Source organism: Caloenas nicobarica, chromosome 11 (assembly GCF_036013445.1).
Source record: "Caloenas nicobarica isolate bCalNic1 chromosome 11, bCalNic1.hap1, whole genome shotgun sequence".
NCBI classification, from domain to species: Eukaryota; Metazoa; Chordata; class Aves; order Columbiformes; family Columbidae; genus Caloenas; species Caloenas nicobarica.
Window position 1 is genome coordinate 9623888 of NC_088255.1, and position 20139 is coordinate 9644026.

A 20139-nucleotide genomic window follows, 5' to 3' on the forward strand; every position below is an offset into this window, starting at 1 on the left:
GGAAAAAGGGAGAGAGGGGAAAAAAAGTCAGGTTTATTAACCTGGAGCAAAAGCTTTTAGCTGTCAAAGGATAACCCGGAGATGCTTGCCATGTCTTAATTAAACACAACATGGGCTGATGAAATGCAGAGAATGTACCTAAACTCCCTGCTGTACAGGGAATTTCTGTCTAGACATCGAAGACTATTTTGAATTCTCTGCAGCTTGCAAATTGTACTGAACAGTTGTCAGATTTCTGCATAATGCATTTCAGTCAAGACGATAAGTAAGAGGCTCATTTGTAAGTATTTTGCAGGAGATGCTTCCCTGACAAGAATGAAATGTTAAATGGTAATCTTTGCTTTTACAGTGTTTTATTATAAACTATGTGAAAACATACTTTTAGGAAAACAAGACTATATATACTTCAGAAGAAAGACTGATTCATAGGGTGATCATTAGTAATTTCATTTAAAAAAAAAAATCCAAACTTGATGCTACATATTAGCATTATGTAATTAATATTCTAATCTCGTTACTAAAAAATACTGTTATTTTGATGCAAGATTTATTCTTCCCCAGCATTTGATAGGGAATATATTTGTGAGAAATATGACTTGACTCTTCTGTATTTTGACAATCTCTGTGTATTACAATATAGTACCATGAGGTTTTGTTTCCTTTGCTAGTAAGAATGTAGAGAGAAAACATTTAAAAACTGCAGCCACTCAGGTAGTTCACTGCGATCACAATCCATTCTTTGCTTGATAACCTTTTGCCTTACTGTGCAATATGTTCTATTTCTATACTTTGTACCAATTCTATAACACTACACATAAATCCTTTCTTAGTCACATAAACTTTGAAATACATTTTGTGATGGATTTGAGATTTTTTTGATTCAAGAGATTGTTGTTGAAAAGTTGTTAATTATGTCTTTGTTTCCTTTGAAGGCTCTCAGCTCAATTAATTCGTATAAAGCACCAGGGTTCCAGTTCAATCTTAGTGACAAGTTCTCCCTTCACATACCACTGATTCCATCCAGCACTTAATTTTAATGATAGTTAAATGAGCAAATGACAGCTATATACTGCACAGGCTCTGCTTAGGAAGCACAGTGTGAAATTTCTACTGTGATTTACAGCACTGTAGATCTTATCTTTCAGACCTGAAGCCATGGCTGTGTATAAGTTAACTGCACCAATTTCTATCAGGAAATATTGACAGGGCCCTGATGGAAGCTGCTTTGTTTCACATAGAGACATCCCACACGGCAAGTCCAGCTTTGTGCTGACCTATAATCCCAGGATTTTTTAATACTTTCAACTTGCAGGAAACATGACTGACAGTTCAGGAGGGGTTTTTTTTTCAGTAGTTCTGGGATTAAATCTATGCATAGAGATAGGAAAATACTAGCAGAAATCCCATGTTTCATGTGAATCACCACATTTCTTCATGGTCTTTAATGGCAGAGAACATTAGGGTATATTGGTCATTATGGTCTCAACCCTGTTTTGGGTTTTTATGCATGATCAGGACAAAACCAGCAGAATAAAACAAAAAATAATATCAGATACTTATTTATGCTCAATTAAAAAAAACCCTTTAAAAGTCAATATTATGCAAAGTTCACTGCTCCTTTAGGCAAAGGGAAGAAATCCTTTTGATATCTTCTGAGTTACATATATCAGACTATCTGTGTCATCTCGCGGCACTTGCTCTGCTGCGGTTGGCATGGGCAGCAGGGCTGCTGAGCCCCCCTGAGCACCTCGCACAGCCCGCGGCAGCAAATTGCTGCAGCCCAGCCGCAAGAGACCAGGCTCACACCTTGGAGTGGGACACAGCCCCGCGTCCTGCCCTGTGCACAGGGCACACCAGCCAGGCCAGTCATCTTGACTTTTAAAGCACAAGTAATGATTTGCTTTGAAATCACACCTAGGAGCTCAGCTCCCTCGCAGGGTGATGAGATGCTCTGGCCGTAGCAGGGAAAGCTGCTCCCTATGAGCTCGCTTACTGGCTTACATGGCACCACGTTTCCCAAATAGCTGCCTTTGCACAGCAATGCACAGGTTTATAATGGCTACACGCACCATTTAAAGCAAGAATCAGCATATCTGACTTCTCTGAGAACCAGGAGCCTCCCCAATGGCTGGTGCAAGGTGCAGCGCGCACCCTGCTCGGAGCCAAAGCAGCTCCAGCCCCTGCGTTAGGGCGCTGTCCCCTGCGCTGGGCGACAGCAGGTGACAGCACTGCCCTGGGACACCCCGCGGCAGCACTGCCACAGGTGCAGCCTGTGCAGGCAGAAACACCAAGGTCATTTTCACCCTTCTCTTCCCCTTCTATCTTTCCTTTTTCTACCCCTTTTCTTTTGAGCAATTTTCATCTTTCAAAGCTTTCACAGAGCCAGGTTCGGAAGCTCTTTACAGACCTCGCTCAGCACTTGCCGCACAGCTGATCAGGATTGCGTTCGTTGAGTTCAACCTTATGATTCTTATAAACCAGGATTTGCACATACTGCAAGAATCCAGGGTTAGAGTAGCCTTATCGATTGCTGCCTAACTGATAAACCACAGTTTTATACACATATATCCCCCAGCCCCATACTGAGTTCCGACCCCAGGATTACCTCTCCCTCCTCAGGTCCCAACAGATTTCCAGGCCAGTGACAGCCCCGCAGCGCAGGAACCAGGGATTTCGGAGGGGATCCCTCTGCTGCTCCAGCGAACCAGGACATGCATGTTCCCACCCCAAACCGCAGCCAAACCGGAGGTGAACACTGCTCCGTTTCAATACAGTGTGCCCTAATATGTTTTTTGTTCAATTTACCTTCATTTTTACTGTTATTACAAGGCAATGTAGCTTTCATAACCATGCATTCATTATCATTTGAGTTATCCCTCCAGGAAATTAGGCTGGAGAATCTGAGAACCAAAGATAAATGACACATTGTAATTATAGTTGCAAGCTGATTGCTACAACAGCCTGGGAGCTGCAAAACTGAAGCAAATTCCTAGTCTTTTGTCAAAGTTTGAGTGAAATGTAACAGGTCACAATGACATTTTCTCCAAATTCCCTTGGTTGTGACAAGCCCACTAGTGCTGAGATCAGCAGAGATCCTCTCCCCATCAGCACCAGGAGCACAAAAAGAACAGAAGTGCTTCTGCATGTCAAAAGGTATCAGCTTATCCCTAAAGCCTCTTCACTTACCTCCCAAGAAAATAAACCACTCCTGCTTTTAAGCTGCAGTTGATATTTAGAATGCAAATTATAAAAGGCCCAAAAATAAAAAGTAAGCGTGCAATAACTCATAAAATTCAGGAAGGAAAAGCAGCTGCAGAGCTGGAAATTAAAACTCTTTTCAGGGACCAAGAGGTGCTAAAGGGGCCGAGGAGCAGGAGGACACCCAGACTGCGAGAGGGAGGTAAAAGGAAGTGGGGGGGGGAAACCAAAATAATTTAAAAAGAAAAAAAAAAAAAAAGAAAACAAGAAAAAAACCAGCCCCAACCTCTGTCGGATCTGAGTTTTCTTTCACCGAATTATGGATTAATTATTCATAAAAGTACCGCACTGCTTAATGACAGCAGACTAAAATGGCAACAAGCCTATTGATGTGCATAAAACGCATACCCAGGCACTGCTATGGTGTACCAGTGCTGCACTCAGCTATGGGTATGGAAGCAAAAGGAAAGGGGGAGTAATCATTTCAAAACAATAACAACAGCAAATAATCTGTAGCTACTGCATAATTTGTTTTTTCATTAAGCAGCACACGAGAGCAAGGGGATATTTGTTCTATTAAAAATGCTTGTTTAAAAACTCCTTTTAATTCTTCCTTCCGAAGGCTGCTTTAAAAATCAATCTCCTCTGTAAAAGAGGAAGAAAAAGCACCATTTTTTTAAAAAAAATTTTGTATTTCCTCTGAAGTTCATGAAACGCAGCTCCTTGACAAAACCATGTAATGCCAGATCGCTAGCACTACCGTTACATGATGAAGAAAATTGAACCATGCAAGGACCAAGGTGAACGTCTCCAGGAGATGACTTTTCTGCACCCACAGGGAGCAGCAGAGCAAGGGAGCAGTGCGGCTGGGACGCATTTCGTGCTCCTCTTTCCTCAACACTTCGCAGCTCTCCCTGAAGAAGTGGTGCTCACCAAGGCTACAAAAACAACATTTTCCAACACTCCACCTTCAAGACGGTGCTTTTGACTTGCTGCTATAGAAATCTTCAAACGGTGGCACAAGAGTGGTCTCTGGTGGAAGCAGATAAGATCTACAGCTTTGCCACCAAATCTAGAGGAGCCCAAGCCAAAGAGCTTTGTCCACAGCTACCAATAGTCACTTCTTTTAGCTGCAATACTAGGTTAGCCTGAGGCATTATATCCTAAAAAAAAAAAAAAAAACACCTGAGTTCCCATGCACACTTCTGGGTTTCAGATCTTCTATCACATATAAATCTGCCAGAAAGCCAGGGATGGGAAGAGGCTTTTCTGAGGTATTTTCTTAAATGTGGATTTATGGGAAACTGCAGTCAAAACCCTCAGTCCCACTTCAGAGCTGTAACACATTGACCAACCAATCCTCTGAGAGCAGATAAGGAAGCAAGACAAGACAAGCAAAACCAGCAAATAGTTGCTCAGGGAAGTGACACCACTAGGAAAGGTCCAACCACAGTGAAAACATGAGAGCTTGGGCTCTTTCCCCACAGTCAGGCTTTCAGCCCACTTACAGCTACGTCAGAATTGACATTTAGACATCCGAACCCAGCAAAAGTAGCACAAATCTCATCACCAAAAAAAATCTAGAGGAACTTTAAAAACATTACAAAAATCCAATTATAATGTTTGACAGATGTTTCCTTGTAACTTGGAGTTTGATCAAGACAGACAACAGAAACTGCCCTGTCAGCTTCAATGGTCAAAACTCGGGACTAAAATTTAAGCTCAGTTTTGAAAATTTAGGACACTTCATGAAAGAGCATTTGGCCCTCTTAAAAATTTCCCATCCCCAATTAAATACTTCATGGAAAAACAACAATTAAGCATACATTGAATTTTTAATTAGGAAAATTTGATATTGCACATTATACCAAGGAATACAAAAGTCTGTTTCAGCAAGTTATTCCAGCGGTTATCAATTTCATTTTGATATCATTGACTTACACAAAAGTTTTAATTTTAGTGCATAACATGTGCCCTGTCATTACAGACTAAAAATGTATCAAAGCATTTTTAAAACAAAGAGGAAGAAAAGCTGGCTCCTTAAAGAATACAAAGTCTTTTACCACGTAGTCAGCACCAGTCTCTTTGAAGACAAAAACTGTTCCGATGGAAAGCTGACTGGGAATACAAGGGAAGACTGGCAAGAAGGATCGTAAACACACTCAAGTGACTTGCAGCTGAGGTGTAGAAAAACACATATCACACTAATTGTTGTTTAGTCCTCTGTGCTTGACAACTAGAATGTGCAACTTCATTATAGTCCTGTAATTCTCTGAGAAAAACTCTGAAACAGATTTCTGTGCATAACACTGGGCTGGAACCGTTGCCAGGCTGAGGTGCTTTAGAAGGCACAAAACACTGAGGCAGTCCCAAGGAATATACCGTAGATCCAGAGAGCTAAACTGCACATTGGGGAAAAAATCCTCACCAGAAGCAGCCAGAAACACACCTCAAGTAACATCCGTCCCCGCGCCTGCTACGCCATGATTTTAAATGGGCACTTGTGGAATGCTGCGTGCAGCTTCCGCACTACCCAGCACTTCTCATTTCAGAACTATGATCTGGCCCAGATGCAGCATTTCAGAAAGCCCAGATACTTTTGCTTTCCCTTGTATGGCAGAAATCACTCCTTTACTCCTGCCCTTCTTGACATGTTTACAAACTGAAGTAAACCTGCATGCCCAGGCAACATCTACTGGTTAAGAAGCTTTATCTTGAACCTCTCTCAATACCTCTTTGGATCATAACACCCTGAATTCATGTTTTGCTTTGAAACAGGCAGTTAAGACATTCCAGTAATAGGTTTGCAAAGCCAATTCTACAGGAGTTGGAATTGCCATCTGCCTCAAACATCAAGGCAACTGACTCTATTGCAATGTTTTGGGAAATCTTAACATATTTCCCTCTCCCCACTTCAACCCTCCTCCCCTTAAAACACACACAATAAAACTAAGATGACAGGATTATTATTGTTTTGGCTGAATACAGGTTCTATCTATCATAGAAGATTCTACAATGAAGTCCCTGAGATGCATCTGTATACTAAAAGATTCTAACAACAACCTCTCCAGCACTAACTTCATATTTATTAGAAATGTTTTGAGTTGCAACATATGGTTTATGAAAACCGATGTTGTCATAAGAAGGTGAAAATACAGCAGATCAAGTTTGCCTTTATATTTAAGCCTTAACTTAAAAATAATTAACCCAACAGTAACATTCAACTACTTCAACTGTACTTAAAAGTAAAATGCCTGTAAGCAATGGGGAGCCACTTAAAAAAACCCCTGTTATATTTATAATAAGTTGTTTTGGCCTTGGTTTGTTTTCATCCCTCAACAGTCCTGCCTGAATTTAACTGCTTCTTCCTGGAAGTTCATAGACAGTTATTTCCCAAACACATCTGAGTGCATTTCAAGATGGTGGGATGAAGCACCAGCAGGTTCTCACCGTTCCTCAGTGGACCCAGGAGGCCCAGTTCACGGGTACTGTACAGCGTGACCGTCGGCATCGATTGGCACTGCAGCCATGGCCCTGTTACCACAGCGCGTACCAAGCCGTCTGGTGCAGAGGGAGGGGAGCCCGCGGCAGGGTCAGGCCTCTCGCTAACTCCATCTCCACGATGATGCAAAGCCAGCCCCGTTACTCACTACACTGAGGCAGAACAAATCCAGCCCAGAAATATTCTTTAGGATGGGCACAACAGTTGATATTCCTCCAGTATCTTTAAAAAAGAGAAGTCATCTCATAAGTGAGTTACTTTTCAAGTTACTTTGGGATTCGCTGTACTTTGTAACCAGCTAAGCAGAAATACTTTAACCACCTTCCCAAGCAAGCTCAGTTTTTCCTGCCAGTGAAGAATACGTAAGGCACTAACATATTAATGCTGTCAGGAATCTGAAATAGTTTGTTCTTCATGTACTGTTACACCAGTTCTTAGCAGCATCTCTCCTGAAAAGGCACTAGATATATGGCAAACAACAAAACTTTTGGAACTCAGCTAAGCTATATAAAGTTAGCAGCTTGGACAGCTGAGTAGCTTTGCAATTTCCCTTTCCCCACCCCCTCCTCCCCTACAAAAAAAGGCACCTGATTTGCTTGATTACTGGTTTCTGCAGGCACAGGCTCTTGTGACCGTGCAGTTCTATACAACTGTGTATATGAGGGACATCATGACTATACGGATAGCTTCTTATATGATCAAGAGTTATCTTTTCAAGATACTATTCTAGATACAGCGTTTTTGTTTCAGCAAAACCCATTACCAGTGGGTTCCTACCTGAGTAGTACTTAAGGTTGTGTATTGCTAGTCAGAATAATTCACTGATTAAACTTGGCATAAGCAATTGCACTTTCCCATTCCTTCCCCAACCCCAAGATCATTTCAAATTAAATACTAGACCCTTTTTTAAAGGGACATTTGTAATACAGCTACAAAGAGGTAGCTAAGTGGCACGTGCCAATTGTCTTTTTTTTTTTTTAAGTATATTCAGCCTTCATTTGCAACAACATTTTTCATAGGAAGTCTTAAAACAAGAAATCTCTATTCAGGTGGCACATGGAGATACCACAGTTCAGGAGACCAAACTCATAAGAGAATTTGATTTCCCTTCATGTCCATAATTTAAAACCAGCAAGTCTGGGAGATACCCAAGTGATTCAGCATATGCAGGTGTGTAGCTGAAGAGGCGAGGAATGTGTACAGCCAAATCTCACGCTCCTCCTGACATACGACAGAAGTTACTCTGAAGAACCATTCAGATCAAGCCCACCATTTGATCAATCTGTCTCATGTAGTTGCTCTTCAATGGCAGTAAGTATCTCCTCTCATCAGGAACTCTGTTACACTGTTAACAGAATGAGAATATTTTTAAGAACTCAAATACAAAACCAGGCAATCCCATTCCCTCTGTCATCTAGCAGGCGTTTTGGCATCAGTAACCTCAGGTTTCCTCCCAGTACACAAAGTTGTACCCAACCGCACTTCTGGTCCCGACCCTCCCTCACTCTTTGCAAACTTACAGCACAAACCACATAAATGAGCAGCATGTGTTTCTTCCGTGCAGGCTGCAAACTCCCAGATCCACACCAAACTACTGCAGCCTGTTATTCAGCTGAGACTTCCTTCACTATGACAACTGTGAATGTTTTCTAAAATAATGCTTTTTCTGCAGGACTGTGGGGAGAAGGAAAGGAACCATGCTAGAACCTACTAGCAGAGATTTTAAAAAATTACTCTGTATTAAAAATGTATCTGTTCTGGTTGGTGATAGGCACTGGGTCCACAGTTCTGTACTCAGTTGATGCCTAGCTAAAAAAGGTCACCTGTACGTGCCTCAAAACCACTCTGAGGAAAAAAAGCTCTGTTTAAATAACACTCTGCTTTTCTCTTTCCCCATCAGAGCAACACTGGAAGATTTTAAGGGCAAAAGGGAAGAGAAAAATAACTGGAAATAAATTAACAAACTAATCGCTGCTTAAAAGGGGACAGGTTTCACCTTCAACATCATCACTCCCCGGTTATCCTAACCCATTCATTCCACCACTGAAAGTGTTTTTCACAAGGGCACTTCTCAGATATTTGACATTTATAAAGGAAACACTTTCAAACGGCTTCCTATCACCTAACCCAGTTCCACATACATCCCTTCTCCAGCAACACAACCAGGAACACTCTGTATATTCCTTACATTAGAACTGAAGTTGACTGCCTTTAATTCGTTAGGTTTAATTTTTTCTGCGCTGTCCACTTCTCCAGGGAGGATGTCTTGCCACAGTGAGTTACGAAAACGTTCATCCACAGACACAATATGTCCCTCAGTAGTAAACATATACTTATTTCCAGATTTATGCAGCGGATTCTCTTCATCAAACAACTAAACAAGAGATGGGAGAGACAGCTATAGCATGTGTGCAACATTCTTCACATCCCACAAGCAATATGCGCTCGTGCATTTGAAGGATCACATAAAGCAAACCTTTTCGTCTTAAATGGCAACTACTGTTAGAGCAAATGGAAATAAATAGTTTTAATGCAAGGGATTTATTTTAACAGTTAAAAGGGGAGAGCAAAAGAAAAACATCTCACATGATTTAAACTGCCTTTATTTTTCTAAGCTGTGCTATGCAGGCACTCCTAGGCTGGCATCCGCTGTTCCCATCCAGTCACAGGTTTATCCATTTTTCTACAGTAGAGGAGATTGCGAACAGTAGCTTAAGCAGTGCTGGCTCAGACACCGCGACTGCCAAAGCCCAATGGGGAGAAATCGGAGGCTGCTGCGAGACAGACAACATGCCTACGAGCAGTAACTCAGCTCATGCTCAGCAGGAGTCTCCTTCAGTCCTGCTGACTCTCCTTTCCAGCTCAACCCAACGGAGCTGCCAGTTCTCCAGCCAGCAGCTGCCCAAACCTCCAAGACTAGGGTAGGGTCAAGGAAAGAAGAGCAGCACATTCTCTGATACACCGACACCTGAACCCTTCTCTTCCCCAGAGCCCAGCACAGTTTTTAACTAACTGCCTCCTCACTGTACCATGTTTGAAATGAAGAACACATACGTACCAGGTACAAATATTTACATGTTTCACTGAGAAAAAAGCTCTCCATTCGATCTTCCTTTGTCTTCTCAACAACGTGGTGTAATGTTGCATAGCCACACCTGCAAGATTAAAGATTAGTTTGGGTTTAGTTCCCACACATTCTGATCTCGAAGTGCTCCCTAGATATTCTGTAACTTCACACTGTTGCAATTGTCACTAGGGGTGACAGTAAAATGACACAAGTCTTTTTTAGAAGTAAGCACTGATTATTGGTTTCTGGGATTCTAATGAGACGGTAATCGTTGACCTTGTGGTTAATCTATTCCAGTGTGCAGATTCATTAAGAGTCTCTCAAAGAAGTAAGACATTCTCAAGGCACCTCGCACAAAACAGGCGATTTCTCCACACTGAGCACGTGAGAAACCCAGGTCTGGACACCTGATCTTGTGCAAAGGTTTCTTCCTGAGCTACCTACTCTTCCCTCCCACCAACACTTAACAAATAACAAAGCTGCAAACTGTCACACAGTGCACTTGTAATTCTTTCAGTCAACCCCCTACACATTTGAATCCCACTTAACTGCAGAATGGTGCCGTTTTATACCGTCTTATGGTTAGTAGAGACTTGCCTACAAAATCAGGAAATACCAGTAGTTGAATAAGAATATGTTATCTTCCCTCTGAGTCTTGCAAGAAGTTCAGATACTCAGTATTAGTCAGGATTCATTGTTACCGTCCTGAGATGAAAGCTGAGATGCAACAGCATCAATCTTACAGACATTCCTTCCAGTTTAGTTAAACACCATGGGCCCATGAGGTTAGAAATATTCTTGCAGGATCCATGGAAAAAAAAAAAATACGGCTACTAATTTTACTGGTTTTTAGCAACTGATCATCAACGACGCATTCTGAAAGGTAGTTACAAAATTCTGAAGGCATAAAGTTGTCACTGGACTATGATTTCATTTTCAGATGAGAAAAAAATAATTCCTCAATAAATAAATCATCACTTGTGGCTTTCATGGAGGGTTGGAATTTCTGGTTTACCTACATTTGGCAGATTGGATTCTACATAATATTTACTTAATAAACTATGTATATAGCAGTGAGAGAACACAAAGAACATTTAAGACTGACTTTGCTTTTGTATATTTTTCCAAACTTTGCAGAATATCCATTCCGACATGAAGGTAAAATGGGTTCTTTGTGGCCTAAATAAGTAAGACAGACAAGAGTTAGTCAGCAGTTTCAAAAATCTTGTAAAAATAACACAAAGGCCTAGTAGTATCAGATTCTCCCGTATTACAGTATAGTTATCTTTATAAGAACATGACTTAGATTACTCTCTGCAAGCTTCCCACATTTGCTTTAGTGCCAACGCTAATAAAGCTCGTGGTAAATTCAAACTCTGATAGCTTTCTTGCAGCCAGAAAGTTTTATTAGTTGACTGTTTCTTCTGCCAGTTGGAGACTGTGTCTAGACAATATAGCAAGGAAAGCTATTACATTTACTTGAACAATTTCTACTAAGAAGTCACAGCTCTCTACCTTATAAAAATGTGCCAGCTAATTTTTGAAAAGGTTGTTTAGTCTCATTTTTGCCTGTCTTATAAAAAAAGGCTATTTTTTAATCAAATAACATAGCAACTACATTGCATAACAATCTAGTGCCTAGAGACCTCCATATAGGAACAGGCAGATCCAGAGGCACCAAATTTTAGCAGGCCAGGGGCCAGGGGTAGAAAAAGTGACTTTCTGAATGAAACCACTTTTGCCAAAACAAGCAGTAAGCTCAAGAAAGTCAAGTACCTGATAAAGGAGATATGTGGATTCCACTAACTCGGGCCTCAGTGGATAAAAGGGAACGTCTGGTGCTTGCAATTGCCAGTTGTATCTTTCTGGGAGAGCTCCATATCGTTTCCATATGGCATAATAAAAAGCATGGAGACAAATAGCATCCTCCACATCTCCTATCAACACCTAGGCATAACAACAGCCGTAAACATGCACACTTAATACTGCAAGCCAGAAAATTGCTTTCCGCTCTGTGTACAAACAGTCCATATAATAAAACAGCCCTATCATAAGGGGAGACCGAAAAAAAGAAAGAAAGAGCTATGTATTAATTTCTTCACATTAAAAGCTCTAGCAGTGTTCAGCCCCCACGGCACAGTATACAAATGCTGAGGTTAAATGAGAAAAGTTGAAAGTTTCATCTCAAATCCAGCGGAGAGCAGACCAGGCATTCCAACATGGTTAAATTGATGCAGAAGCTGAACTGCTCTAAGACTGTCATATCAGAGCAGCCAGATGTAAACCCACAGGTTGAAGCTCATCGCAGAAGAGGTGCACATACTCATTTCACAGTCTAGGATTAGAATGAGCCTGACACCCCTCTACTGGGTCGTTTGGTTTTTAACAGAATGAAAGTTTACCTGTAGTCCAGGAAAAAAGGCTTGCAAGGAGTCAATCCACGTGTTCATAAGCTGTCCCGTGAACATGTTGACATTAACATACAAAGGAGGGTCACCTTCACCTTCATTGCAAGCTTCTCGACTGCCAAGTAACAATAAGCATGTGTAAATACTCACTATTTTAGAAGAACACAATGCACATTTCATTTCACAGCACTGTCACCAGCAAAAAGAATGAGCCACAGGTTTGCCATGCCAGGCTCAAAGCCATGGTGAAAAGAACCAAAACGCCAGTCATGCTCTCAGAAAAATGAATTCATAAATGTATGTACATCATATCCTAAAGTTACGTCAGCAGAATCTCTACCAAATAGTCATGCTAGGTAAGATTGAGCCTTAATAAGTACTAAACCAGCCAATTTAATGCATTTCCTTTTCATTTCTGCAGCCTTCTCTCAGTCTAGCATTTACTAACTTGGACAGTAACCAGTTTAGCTTCTTTGCACCAATAATGCTACACAGATTAGTTGACTAAGGAGTGAAGGGAAGGTTAAAATTTACTTCCACGGTGACTACCAAAAAAATAGGACTTTTTTTTTTTAAAAAAAAAAAGGAGAACACAGATTTTCTAGAGCATGACACAAAACACTATACAATCTCTCATATCTTGCTCGAGTAGTCATTGCTTAAGGAATTGATACTGATATGAAACAACATACCCTCTTCTTAAGTGGTTCTGAATGTTTCGATAAGCATCATTGAACATCTCCAAGTCTTCCTTTTCACCAAAGAGGATGTAAGACTTCAGAAGGTATTCATAGAACGAATCTGACCCTGCTCCCAATCCACTTTGCTTTCCAACCCAGTGACCAGTTTGAATATTCACAACATTGCCTTTCAGAACAGACAAAGAGTTTAGTCTAATGTTGCCAAATACATCAGAGAAAAATAATGAAGAACCAGAACTTAGAAATATTACATCTTCAAAATGCCTTAAGGAGGAATGATCAAAGATTACTATCTAAATAAAGTGTTACAGTGCATTCATCCAAGGAACTAGCACACCCACGCAGTTGCTTTAAGTATTTTTAGTCATCTGCCAATCTAAATTATTTTAATGGGGATACAAATGGAAGAACTTCAGTTTCATTTCCCAGTTTAATGAAAAATTTGTCTTTGGAAATCTGTGCCTTAAGAAGTCATTTGGATACTCCCTTTTTCTTATGAAATTACGAAGTGCCATTTGTTCAACACAAACCATGAGTACACAAGGAGAGCACGACTTAACAGCTACAGAGAAAGCAAATTGACAAAGTTTACAAAACATGAAAAAAACCTGCAGCATGATGGCATCCTGCCACAGGAGACTGGGTGAGGTTAAAACATAGACCCAGGCAATACAGCATCACCTTAGAGGAGATTACCTAGTAGTCCAGTGTTATTGCTCCTGAGACTCCAGAGCGCTTTGACAGCTCTCCTGGCCACCCATTCAAACGTGGAATCACCGAGCAGCCTGCTCAGGATGCCAAACTCCACCAGCAAGGAACCGGCTCCTGCAGTACACGTTTCATTGTTGCCGTCTGGAGGTACTCCCTTCTTCAGATTGACCTGTGGAGCAGGCAGAGAGAGTGCTAACAGCGAGAAGGCAGCTGCACCTCATACAGCTGGGCTCTCATCTGCAGTCTTGTATTCATTATAAAGCCTTTTTATTAGTTTTTGCAATACGAACTGTGCAATGCGTATATAGTTAGAAAGCCAGCATACCACTGCTTGGTCAAAAAGCTTTTCTGAAGGATTCCTGAAATTAATCTTTCAAATTTATAACATTGTGCTCAAGGTGGGAAACCAGTTTTGCTACTCTTACGCTTGCTAATCCTTCCAAATTTCAGTCCACTTTTTCATCATTTCTACTAAACATTCAGGTTCTTCCAAGGGTGATGCAAGTACCACTTCCCCTCACCTGGCGCTCTTGAAACCAAGAGTTTCCTCAATGAATGCGCCTCAACTTCCCCACGGAGCAAAACGTTGAAGGGAAGTTACACCACCCTTGACTGCTTCACCAGACTCTGAGCAGAAGTGAAAGTTTCTACAGCCTGACAGGTCTGGAGGAAAATCAGTGCTGCTGTCCCCCAAAATTAAGACTAGTAAGGCAAGTGCTAATTAGTTTTACAGTTGAGAGTTGTTCCACTAGAACTCACATTCTTCTCCCTGTGAACCGCATCTGCTTAAAACAAGAGGATGCAGTATTGAGGGATACTGCAGTATTCTTGAGTACTCACTGAGCAGTATTGAAGAAAATTACAAAATCCAAGCCCAGTGTGACAAATATTTTAGATAAGTTTTATTTTATCACAATTGTCTTAGTACCAAGTCACCAATAAAGTCACTTTCCCAGGCTGTTTGCCTTTACAGTATTTCTTGTTAACCTTCTTAATGACAGCATTGTTTGTTGTTGCGTGATATATAGGAAGAAACTGTGGGGCAGGACACGTCCCAGCCAACCAGCATGGAAACAAATGACTACTGTCCTGTACAGAACAATACATACAGAGTGAAAAAACAGCCCAAAGAAAACATTTACTAGACATAAGGAGCAACTTATGTCCATTATACAATGTCTATGTCACCATAACTTCATGCAGTTCCCCCCCATGCCATTTTAATGTAACTCAGAGCACGTTCAATACTCCAAGCGCACATATAAGGGCACAGAACTCGAGTTGTAGGACAGATGAATTACTGCTTTTGGATTATTTCCCCACTGTGCTGAAACGCTCACTCACTCGAGGGTATGGAATTCCAGTTTTGGTGTTCTCAAAGGCTGGAAGCAGTCTCACTGCTAGATCACGAGCCATATGCAACAGTTCATTGTCATAATCCTTAATGGTCATGTCACCAAAAGGCTGTTTAGTATCTGTAATTATTATGTGGGCAGAAAGCAGGCTCCCCAAAACTCTATGGAAAAAGAAAAAGATCTTCAGTTTTTAAATCTGTTCTTCAGCCACGCGCTTACCAATATGATGTTTACTTTGTGCACCTTACAGGCTCTACAGAAAGAGATCTACTTTTTTCCCACCAGTAGTGAAAACATCTCCAAGTCAGGTTGCTTGTCACCCACAGTAATCCCAAAATCCGGTTCTGCAAAATTTACCTAACCCAGTAGCTCCTTACAACACAACAAGTCTATTTATGACAAAGACCTCTTTGTCCCACCTTTTCTGCTGCAGCAAATGGTAGTAAGGTTGCTGCATAAACTTAATATTCAGAAAAAAAGAAACCTAGACAAGTTAAGCAGCAATTGAACAAACACGACTTAAGACATTCAGAAAACATCGCCATTTAAAATCAGACAATATCTTAAACTCATCTCCAAGACAGACAGGCCTGTTTTTCGTCTAAAATGAAAGTGAAAGCAAGCAGAAGGTCCATGGAAGAAAACCAAAACAGGGAAAACCTGTCAGCAGGGTTGTTTGTTGTGCACAGATCTGAGTCTCTGCTGCAGGAGCAACAACAAAAAAATAGCAGTCAGCAAGCCACAGACAGGTGAGACTATCATTGTGTCACTGCTTCAAACCACATGTGACTCATTAAAATTGTTTTAATTATGAAAGGATGGAATATTTTTATAAAAGATTAAACAACAACTTACTCAAGGAACAATTATGGAATAAAGCCTACCAAAGGCATCCTTATCAACGATTTTACTTTGGTTTGTCTATATATGCACACCAAGTCTTTAACCTTGGTCCTGTTTTAAAGACAGAAACTTAGAGCAACGTACTTAGAGCAACGTACTTAGAGCAACATACCTGATTGTTGCTTCAAAAACTTGGACCGTTGAGTCTTTATCGAATGAAACTGTGTCAATCACCAACTTCACCGCTTTCTGGAATTCTGAGGAGTTTCCCATTACCTTTTACATAAAAATAAAGCTATTTTGTCTAATTGTTGCTTCAGAAGAGAGTTGGGGAAGAGAATGGCAAGTTCACATTTTAGATTAACAGTCATATTAACTAGATATAGTACAGAGTACTTCAAGCTCCTGCTAAGATAACTTTCCAGAAAGTTACCCATCCTACTGACATGTAAAAGTGCATTTTATTAAAAAGTACATTAAAACAGAGAGAGCCACAAAAATATTTTTGTCTGTTTTTCTAATCCATGCACCCATGTATTCTTCCACCCCCAACATCAGCATTGTGGGTGATCTCTTAGAGCAGGAGGCTAAAAACTCTTAAAGATCTAGAAACACTGGGTGTTTCAACTGCTTAAAACTATCAGTTTAAGAGTTAAATTTAGCTTAAAAGGTAACACAACCTGCAGAACAATGATGTCTGATTTGACATTTATTTCACCAGGGGAGTCCAACCCTTTGGCCTTTTGACTCAACATGCCCAGGAGTTCCCTCATGCCAGTTTTCTCTAGGTTCACCTTAGCAACTGACTTCCACTGTATCCAGAGACAGATGTAAATTCAGTCCCAGACTGGAAGATGCAAGAATATGGAAGGAAAACACAGGTTTCCATTTGTTTAAGCTCATGATAGGGCTGGGTGTACAGGGAACCTACTTGGCTCTTTAACCATCAGACCAGCCAGTCTGCTCTCTGCCATACCCAGACCTCATGGGAAGGCATTCACACACAAGAGACTCTAAGAACCAGAAGTCCTGTATTTGAAAAAGGAAGCTACATGACTCCAAAAGGTGTGGACAGGACACTGAGCCACTGGTGACCAAGGACAGGAAGGCAACGGTCCAGCCAACACACCACCAGCCACGTAGCACAATCCCTAACTGCTGTTTCAGTTAAAACCAATGTTTTCCTCACATCCTGCTTTCAGTTCTGTTCACTCCTGCCACTTTCAGTTCAACAGCTCAGACCTCTTCACCACAGAGCTGCAATTCCACTGTAGCAACAGGAAGCACTTTATAACTTGAGGCACACATACAGTCCTTGCACACACCACCTACTCCACAAGAAGAGAGACACGCTATGGATCCTATGCATTGAAGGGCCATGACCACATGCCAGAAGGTCAAGAATCTGCCCTGGCTGCAAAAATGAGACAATGAAACATAACGGGGGTTTCTAAACATGCATAAGGTAGTTCAGGAAAGGGGCTCTTCTCCATGACACCATGCTACTGGTGCTACTGACATAAAGCACAGTTGCTTCTCGTATTACCTTCAAATTTTATCAGAAATGCATACGATGGTCTATTTTAGCTGGCAAGAAGTAGCTGTACAGCTTTCCCCCTCCTTCCTTTCACCGTTCTTCATATAGGCTTACACGTCAGCCAGGCCCTCTCTGCCAAGCAAAACAATCAGAGCTCTTTCAGTCATCTCAAATAAGATGAACTCTCCTCCCAACATATCTCTCAGCAACCCGTGCAGATTACAGCTCAAATCCACCCTTCCTGAACACTAGAGTGATGACAGTATTAGAAAAGAGATCTCATCTGAGCCATGGGGAAGATCTCCCAAGTTTCCTCTGTCTCTTCTGGAAATCTCTCCTGATACATCCCCATGAACTCTCACTCTCCCCAGCTAGCTCGTGATCCAGCTGTCAGCTGATATACACCCAGCACCACCTTCTCCTCAGAAGTGAAGGATTTAATAATCTTCCACTAAAGAAACTATGAAACCTTTTACTTTGTATTGCTAAAGCTCATTACAATTTTAATTAGTTCCTCACAATGTCACCTCACCTTCTCTCTACATTAAGAATTGATCTCTATTTCTATCAGCAGCTCCACATGAAACATCAGGACTTTTTGCATTAACAAAATTAACACGCAAAGACTAAACAGCACTTGTCCCATGGCAGGTCCTTGGAAAACACTGCGGAGTAACTCGCTCCAGTCTGAAACTTTCTGTTGCTGTCTTCCTTCAAGTGCTCTCCAAGTCTCTCTACATTCACCCCTCTTCTTCAGCTCCGCTAGCTTTTTTTTTAAAATATGGATCCAATTCCAGATATCACATCTACTGTGGTCATAAGTTCCAACTCAGAGCAAGGGACAACATCAGTGTTGTTCAGTGCCATGGCAGATGAACCCAGCAAGACCTGTCCTTCGAGAGAACACTGAACAAGTTAATGCAGCGCTACATCCTCATTCTCCCCTTCAACTCTTTTCTGCAGAGTCCGTTCCAGTGCACTGCCTGCTGTCGAGGTGACAGCTCATGACGATGCTCACACCTCAATCCAGCCAGCCCACAACCCAGACCTGGGGTTTCACAGCCCTTCTAACAAAGCTCTGTGCCCACCAGTGAGCTCGGGCTCCTGGCTCCCACACCAGGTCCGGGTGAACCGCGACAGGCGCCTGTTTCACGGCCAAACAGAACCGGGCAGGCGAGACTCAGGCACGCTCAAGAGCATCTGCTGTTTCTCATCTCTCAAAACCTCTCATCCAACCGACCTCAACCTTTCAGGCCCTGCTAGGACACCGCCTTCAGAGCTTAATTAGCAGAAGAATCGCTCTTCGGCCATACATCCCGGCTACATCAATATACCTTTAAACTAATTTGCGAAATTCAGTTTGTTCATTCCAGCTGCCAACACGAACCTCCCGAGCTTCCCTCCCGATTAAATTCAACTGCACAGGCCGAGGCAGCAGCTCCGGAGCTTTCCAGACCAGCCAAGCGCAGCAACCACAGCGGGCCGGCCCAGAGCGCCCCCCAGGCCCCTGACCCGCTGCGCCGAGCTCCTCCCGGCCGGGGCGGGGCTGGGAGGCGCCCCCAGCCCCGGGGACTCACCGCCAGCGTGTCCAGCGCGTCGATCAGCGTCAGCGAGTAGTTCCCCAGCACGTCGTTGATGTTGAGGTTGGAGCTGGAAGAGAAGCACCGAGCGTCAGGCCCCGCCTGGCCCGGCCGCCGCCCCCCGCCCCGGCCCAGCCGGCCCGGCCACTCACGGGTCCTGGCGGTCGGGCCCGCGGCCGCGGCAGTGCAGGGGGTCGAGCTCGTCCCGCGGGAACGCGTGCTGCATGTAGCTGTCGTAGCCGAAGACGAACATGCCGCGGGCGGCGTCGCGCAGCCGGGCCCGCAGCTGCGGCGGGAAGGCGCCGCTGTACCGCCGCTCGTACTCGTCACCCCCCGCCCCGCCGCCGCCGCCCCGCCGCAGCAGCGAGCCCCAGTGCGAGGAGCCGGGGCCGGCGGCCGCGCCGGGCGGGCCGAGGGCGGCGGGCGGCGGCGGGAAGGGGAAAGGGAAGCGGCGGCGCAGGCACAGGCCGGGCGCCAGAGCGGGCAGCAGCCCCAGCAGCACCTGCAGCCCCAGCCTCAGCAGCAGCAGCCCCAGCAGCAGCGACCGCCATTGCATGGCGCCGCGCGCATAGCTTAAAGGGGCCGCCCGCGCCCCCGCCCGCTGCGCAGCCCCCGCCGCGCTCCTCCGCGACGCGGCTCCTTTAACGACGGAAGTGAAACACGCACCGCGGCCAGCACGGGGCCCGCCCCGCCCGGCTCCTACTGGCCGAGCCGACCGGGAGGCGGGAGCGGCCTTCGGTCATAGGGCGCGCAGCGACGTCAATCAAGACCCGAGCCCCGGCGAGGTTAAAGGGCCGGGGCGGGGCGCGGAGGGCGCCCGGGGCTGTCGTGGCACGGCCGGGGGGCGGCCCCGCCCGGGCCAAGGGGCGGCACCCGCGACCCCACCGGGCACCGGCCCCGCCGGGCTGAGACGGAGGTTGAGAAACAAGAGGCGTTTCTTTTACATGAAAAAAACCAAACTAAACCCAAGCAACCACACCACGACCGACAACCAACCTTTCAAGTGACGCCGGTACCCCGTGCCCCCTGCACCTCCCGCGTCCCCCACCCGGCCTGCAGCCCCGGGCCGGGGCGGTGCGGGGGGGACACGGAGCCCGCGGAGCCCGCGCTGCCCCTCGCACGACGGAGCACATGGCGAACCCGCCCGCGGCACACAGGGCGGCAGCTGGGCTTTTCAGAAAGCAGCGTAAATAGAGAAGCCGACAACTGCCGCTTGCAAAGGGTAGACACGAAAGTG

At 43.8% G+C, this 20139-nt stretch overlaps 1 protein-coding gene across 1 annotated transcript; it reads right to left on the reverse strand.

Annotated features, from left to right (window-relative positions):
* Positions 1-5014: 5014 nt before the first annotated feature.
* On the reverse strand, positions 5015-19516 carry EDEM1 (ER degradation enhancing alpha-mannosidase like protein 1). The gene is made up of 12 exons (XM_065642313.1): positions 19055-19516; positions 18900-18972; positions 15958-16061; positions 14932-15103; positions 13573-13756; positions 12868-13042; positions 12170-12290; positions 11544-11714; positions 10873-10946; positions 9759-9855; positions 8889-9074; positions 5015-8045 (listed from the first exon to the last, which is right to left on the reverse strand). Exons 1-12 carry the CDS (start codon positions 19456-19458, stop codon positions 7956-7958), a joined length of 1851 nt encoding a protein of 616 aa, XP_065498385.1. The 5' UTR covers positions 19459-19516; the 3' UTR covers positions 5015-7955.
* Positions 19517-20139: the final 623 nt, after the last annotated feature.

What these genes read in the sequence shown, in the direction of transcription:
- EDEM1 (XM_065642313.1), bottom strand. Translation starts at nt 19,458, where the DNA reads ATGCAATGGCGGTCGCTGCTGCTGGGGCTGCTGCTGCTGAGGCTGGGG. An exon ending in GGGCCCGACCGCCAGGACCC is followed by an intron (nt 18,973 to 19,054) that starts GTGAGTGGCCGG and finishes CTTCTCTTCCAG; the next exon opens with CTCCAACCTCAACATCAACG. An exon ending in CAGAACCACTTAAGAAGAGG is followed by an intron (nt 12,291 to 12,867) that starts GTATGTTGTTTC and finishes GTTACTTGGCAG; the next exon opens with TCGAGAAGCTTGCAATGAAG.